Source organism: Gavialis gangeticus, unplaced genomic scaffold (genome assembly GCF_001723915.1).
Source record: "Gavialis gangeticus isolate Ggan-Ray unplaced genomic scaffold, GavGan_comp1, whole genome shotgun sequence".
Lineage (NCBI taxonomy): Eukaryota > Metazoa > Chordata > Crocodylia > Gavialidae > Gavialis > Gavialis gangeticus.
The window spans coordinates 97,818,223-97,824,815 of record NW_017729022.1 but is presented as its reverse complement, the minus strand read 5'-3'; the positions used below and the strand labels follow the sequence as shown (position 1 = coordinate 97,824,815).

The 6,593-nt window shown below is 41.1% G+C and overlaps 1 protein-coding gene across 3 annotated transcripts in view; it reads left to right on the top strand.

Annotated features, from left to right (window-relative positions):
* CASC1 (cancer susceptibility candidate 1) overlaps positions 1 to 6,593 on the top strand; it is a 91,798-nt gene that overhangs the window by 18,147 nt on the left and 67,058 nt on the right. For 2 of the 3 annotated variants that reach the window (XM_019515687.1, XM_019515686.1), the window contains exon 2: positions 5,282 to 5,363. In XM_019515687.1, the coding sequence (XP_019371232.1) occupies positions 5,282 to 5,363 (82 nt within the window). Of the gene's footprint in view, positions 1 to 3,955; positions 3,977 to 5,281; positions 5,364 to 6,593 lie in introns of all 3 variants that reach the window. The other variant, XM_019515685.1, reaches the window with a different exon arrangement.

Below are 6,593 nucleotides of genomic sequence, written 5' to 3'. Positions count from 1 at the left end.
CTGGGGAGGAAGAACGAGCAGCATACCTACAGTCTGGGGAATTCCTTTCTCGTCAGTGCAGAGGCAGAAAAGGATCTTGGAGTCATTATTGATGCCAAAATGAAGGTGGGCTGACAGTGTGGGGATGTGGTAAGGAAGGCTAACCATATCTTGTCATGCATCCACAGATGCATCTCAAGCAGGTCCAAGGAGGTGATCTGCCCCCTGTACGTGACACTGGTCATGCCGCAGTTGGAGTACTGCGTCCAGTTCTGGGTGCCGCACTCCAGGAGGGATGTGGACACCATGGAGGGGGTCCAGAAGAGGGCCACCCGCATGATCAGGGCAGGCCCTACGAGGTGAGGCTAAGGGACCTGAACCTGTTCAGCCTCCACAAGAGAAGGCTGAGGGGGGATCTAGTGGCTGTTTACTAGTCAGAGGGGACCAGCAGGCATTGGGGGAGTCCCCGTTCCCCTGAGCACTACCAGGAGTGACAAGAAATAAGGGTCACAAGCTGGCAGAGGGTAGATTTAGGCTAGATATCAGGAGGTGCCACTTCACTGTCAGGGTGGCTAGGATCTGGAACCAACTTCCAAGAGAAGTGGTGCTGGCTCCTGCCCTGGGGATCTTTAAGAGGAGGCTGGATAATCACCTAGCTGGGGTCATTTGACCCCAGCATTCTTTCCTGCCATGGCAGGGGGTCGGACTTGATGATCTGCTCAGGTTCCTTCTGACCCTATCAACTATGAAACTATAAGTGAACTGACACCCCCACATCATATCAGTGTGGGTTTTTGAAATGCCAGTCTATGGAAATAGTTTTTAATCAATACCAGTCTGAGTTGGACTTGGTAATAGTGAAAACATTTTATCCTGCCCCAGTCTTGTCATACAACTAGTTCTTTATGTTGTGAACCACTGGGGCAGTTCAGCATGAAACCCAGCATTCATCTTAACCATCACACCTTGTCAGAATTATTTCACCACAGTAGATATTTTCTTCATCCCCAAACAAGCCTGTCATGTCTCCATAGCTCTCTGTTTCTCCCCTTTCTTACTTTCTTGCTTCCCCACTCCACTTTCAACCACTTCATCCCGCTTAAAAATTTCAGGCTTTATATCTTAAATATGATGCATGTGGATTTAGGCAGCCAGGGCCATAACACTCAGATTTCACTCTTAATATTGCCTACCTATTGCCTCCCTAGCATTACACCAAAAATGTAACTGTGGTGTACAGGATTGGATTCTGGGATACTTCCATTTCAATCCCTAGTCTGCATAACTTTTTATTCCCTTCTAAAAATCTCTTAATTATTTGTACTTCCATTTCCCTGTGTATAAAAAGGGTTCAATTGTGCTTACTGTTCTTGTTAAGTGGTTTGGTAGTAGAACTGTATATTATTCCTGTTGTATGTACTAAACAACAGTGAATCCAGTAAATGTGGGGTTGAGATTTTTTTAAATGTATCCTGCACTGAGTAACTTTTCTTATTTTGTACACTGGGACGGTAAAAGGTGAGCTGCCATAACTTTACCTATGCTATATCACTGTAAAGGTTGTGGTTTATTAAAACCAGTGAAAGCAGTGAAATTATGTACCACTGGTTTCTCTCCCTATCGACATTATCGGTCAGGGGTTGTCAACCGGGGGTACGTGTACCGGTCCTAGATAGTATGCTCAGGTGGGTAGGGATGGAGTGCTGCTGCCCCCCAGGCGCAGGGGTGAGGAAGCTTGCATGTGGCAGCTGCTGCCACCACCAGATACCAGCCCAATGAGCTTCCCCACGCAACAGAAGAATGCCAGTGCCCTCACCTCAGCCTGACGAGTTTCCCCACCCCACCCCAGCCCTGCTTCTGGGAGAGGGCAGCACTCTGTCCCCCTATGCCAGTCCCGCCTCCCCGCTAAGCATTCAGCCCCCCACTTGGCGTTCAGCCGCCAAGAGTACTTAGACTAAAAAAGGTTGAAAACCCCTGTTATTGGTTATTAACATTAGCAGATATTGCTATCTGAGTGTTGTAATAAAATTCTTAGCTAATTGCATTTCCTTATTACTTATTGGTTGTTGGTTGTAGCCGTGTTGGTCTAAGGACATAGGCAGACAAGGTTCTTTAGGTAAATGTGATCTCTTTATTAGACCAACTATATAGTTGGAAAATTGTTCTTTGCAAGCTTTCAGGTACAAGCACCCTTCTTCAGGCATGTGGAGAGTTTGTTGTTTCTTTGTGTTATCTCCTGGGTAGAATGGAAGCCAGTATGCAAAATGCTGGTCTGCGAAAATGCAAATGCATTGTAGGAGCGATCAGGGGCCTGGTGAGAGAAAGGTGGTGGGGTAAGGGGGAAGAATGTAGCTGATAAAATACAGACAGTTTACCTGGGATTATCAGATGTTAGGCAGGTTACATTGTGCCATAAAGCCAGTGTCTGTATTTAGTCCATGATTTTTTGTATCCACTAGATTTGTGAAGTGAAGGTCTTAGGCTCGTCTACAAAAGGTGTTTTGTAAATTTCCTTTGAGGGTTAGAACTGAGAGATTGGAGAGAGAGTGGCTGTCTTGTGAGAAGTGTGCACCCACAGGTAGTTGGCTGTTTTTGTTTTTGATAGATTTTCGGTGTGCATTTGTTCTGGTACACAGTTGTTTGGTTTCTCTTACATAGTTTCCATCTAGGCATTTAGTACACTGGATGAGATATATTACATTTCTGGAAGTGTAGGTGTAAGATCTAGGAATGGTGATGGTTCTGTTGTGGGGTGTAGTAATTGGGGGAGTGGTGGAGATGTGTTGGCATGTTTTACATTTTTTGTCCGGCATGGATCTGGACATTTTTTATCCAGCATGGATCTGGATCCATGCATTGTGGGTTGGGTCATAGGAGTTTTTCTTTTGGCGAGGTTTGTTGCTTGTTTAAAGGCTAGGATGGGTGGTTCTGGAAAGATCTTTTTGAGAATTGGGTCTTCTTCTAGTATGGGTTGCAATTGTTTGAGGACTTTCCATATAGGTTCCAGGGAAGAATGTATGTTATAACTAATGATGTGTAATTCATAGAGGTTTTCTTTTTGTACTGCAGCAGTTCCTCACATGGTATGTGGGTATGTGGGTGGGTCTTTCAAAAGTACGATCTATGTCTCTGGAGGAGTGTCCTTGTTTAGTGAAAGCCCTTTTGAGATTTCCGATATGATGATTGTGGGTATTCTCCTCAATGCAAATTCAGTCATATCGGAGGGCTTGGCTGTATATTACATTTTTCTTGTGTCTTTAGCGTGATTGCTGGGTCTCTGTAGATATGTATGTTGGTCCCTGGGTTTCTTGTATGTTGTGGTTTGTATTTTACTGAGCATGGTGTCTAAAAAGGAGATGTTGGTGCTGGAGTTTTCAAGAAAGAGTCTAATGGAGGGGTGATGGTTATTGAATTTGTGATGGAAATCAGAGACTGTAGGTTTTTGGTCCAAATGATGAAGATGCAGCTATATATCTTAGGTAAAGCATAGGTTTGATGGTGCAGTTCTTGAGTAATTCATCTTCCAGGTGGGCCATGAAAAGTTTGGCATATTGTGGGGCCATTTTGGTACCCATAGCTGTGCCCATGGTTGAGAGCAAGTGTTGGTTGTTAAAACAGAAGTTGTTGTATGTGAGGATGAAGTGTATAATTTCAGTAATATCTTGAGATCTGTACTTATGAGGCAGGCTTGGATGCCATCCACACCATTAGTTATGACATACCCTGCCATGCATTTGCATTTTTGCAGACCAGCATTTTGCATACTGGCTTCCAGTCTACCCAGGAGAGAACACAAAGAAACAGCAAACTCTCCCTGTGCCTGAAGAAGGGCACGTGTGCCTGAAAGCTTGCAAAGAACAGTTTTTCCAACTATTTAGTTGGTCTAATAAAATACATCACATTTACCTGAAGAACCTTGTCTATCTTGTTACTTCGTTACATTCTCTGATGCTTTTCTTTTTCCTTGAATTTTTAGGGTCCAAAAAAGAAAAAAAAGGTAGGTAGGTAGTTCAGATATAGTTTTTTTCCCCAACTTTATAGCATTCATTTGCATAATACAGAAAAATAATTCAGGAATCATAGGGTGAAACTATGGCATATATTATTACAGGATTGCAATAGTTTATGTTTTAAAAGCATATAGTCAAATATGGTGCAAAAGCTAGCTTTTGTGAAAGGGAGTTTTTCCAAAACTTAAGGCAAAATAATAATATATCTGCATTTTTTTAATTCCAGTGAAAATAGTTTTTAAATGCACAAAAATAATGCACTCCACTAGTGTTTTGTATATTGCTGTGCTGGGCTAAGATATGAGAGGCTGAGAAGAAAATAGATGGGACCTGGTTGTAAGCAAGTTAAACTGACTAGTCTTCTTTCACTTTCCAAACTGAGAGATTCAAGAAAACTAAACAAGTACAAAGAGTGAAAAGTGTGTTATTTAAACTTTCTTTAACTTTTAATGAACTAAGGCACTGATCCTACAATGATGGGCAGTCCCCATCATGGGTGGCCCCTCAAGTTTGTATTTACACACTTCAGTGTGAGAGAACCTTGCAGAAATTTGTTTCTGTTCCTTTTGCCACACCAAGTTCTAACCATTTTGGCACCTTGGCCAGGAGCACAAAATAGTCTCTTGCATAATTCTTTAACTTTGCTAGATGGAAATAATACTATTCAAATACATATTTTTATGTGCCAAACGACAGGTCTCCTCTCTTCCTTTGGAAAGTGGATTGACTAAGACGCTTAGTTAGTGAACACATCAGTAATATAACATGATGAAGCAAAAATATGTAGTAGAGCTTCTATCATAATATTTATTTGTAAGTCTTTGGACATTTGCTTTTTCCTTCTCTTCCTCCTCTCTGTTATTCTGTATCTCACTTTGGCCTTTGTACTTGTACAATTGTATGCACCTTTGTAAAATGGATACAGTGTTATTTTTCTAATTTAGTGACATTTTGCTTTCCCCTCACAACAAGAAAATGGAGAATCAGGAAGAATTCTTTACATTAACTCTTAATTTTTACTTATATATTGATGATATTCAACTATAAATATCTTGACTCCATGTCTTTGCCTTTAATTTTTTTGCAATGTTATACTGAGATGTATGCTTTACGCCTGCACAGAAATATAATAGTGTAACTACAAATGAAGACAAGAACAAAATCAAAACTGACTGTAGCTGATAATAATTTGCTAAGATTAAGAGTGCTGAGTACTAGTAACATTATAGGAATAAAGTGAGTAAAATAGGTGTTGATGTTATATATATTTTTTATTTGTTGCCTATGTTAAGTCCGGTGGTAAAAAGAAACTTAGCAAAGCTGAACGGATCAGAATACAGAAAGAAGAAGAAGAGAGAAGATTGAAAGAAGAAGGTACAGTACATTTCACATAGCTGGAACTTGATTCCACCAGAGGACTAATTAAGTAGGATGTAGCCTTTCAAATATAATGCCCAATAATATCTAAATGCTATTTCATCCGAGTAGAGTTATTCACTTGTTAGTTCTCTGTTTTTAAGCCTGACTTCCATGCTTTGGAGGTTCCTGAAAAGTTGTTTTGGGGAATCTTACCTATCCTCAATGTTTCCAAATTCTTTTTCCATTTTTCTATTCCCTCCCCTCCCCAGTGGCTGGGAAGTAAGGGAAAGGATGAGGAATTGTTAATTTTATCTCTCTCTCTTCCTGTTATGATTCCAGCAAAGTCAGTGGCAAGATTGAGAGAACACAGATTTTCTCCTCTCTATACCTGGTGATCAACAGAAAAAGAGATACTTAATGTCTAGGAGTTTTTCAGAATAGACTAGCAGAGCACATTGGTTCTGAGTGTAATAGAGTCCTCATTGGTGTGTTCAGATAATAGCAGGCAACATAGCCCCATTTAAATAGGCTAGGCTTGCAAACAGGGACTGATTAAAGAATATATGCCTGTACTAAGGCCCCAGATCCTGCAGTCAATCTCAGCTTTTATTTTTTTTTAAAAAGGTATAGACAGGTGTATTGCTATCAAAGGGTCTTGGCTGACATTAATTTAATTGCATGATAGCATCTGAAGAATTGTATCCCAGATCCCAAAAATCCTGAGTCCTGCTATGCCAGACATTCAAGATCCCATCATCATGCATCTGCTGGAGCATGCAGTTGGCTGTATTTATGCCAGGGTGTGGGAAGCTGAGAATTGCAGAGCTCCCCAGTCCCCAGCTCCCCTTACCATGGAGCTGTCAATGTCAGGTGTACAACTGGCTGTACACACCCATGGTGCAGGGAGCTAGGGACACATGAGATCCATGACACATGTTCAAATTTAAGTGCAATGCAAACCATCCACAAAGATATTCCACATCAAATTAAGGTGTTCCCCATGGAATGTGAAACATCTTTGTGGCTTGTTTGCTGTTTTTAATTGCATGATGAATTTGCTGACTTGTGTGGCATGTTACAATTTATTGCACAATGAACATGTTCTTTCCATGATAAATCTGGTAGGGGCCAAAGGGTATTGATATAAGCTGTTGTGCTGCAACTGTCATGTCTGCATGATTTTTTAACAATACAGGTGTAGCAAAACCTACCTCAGCATCAAAGTTAGGATTGTTTAGCACATTT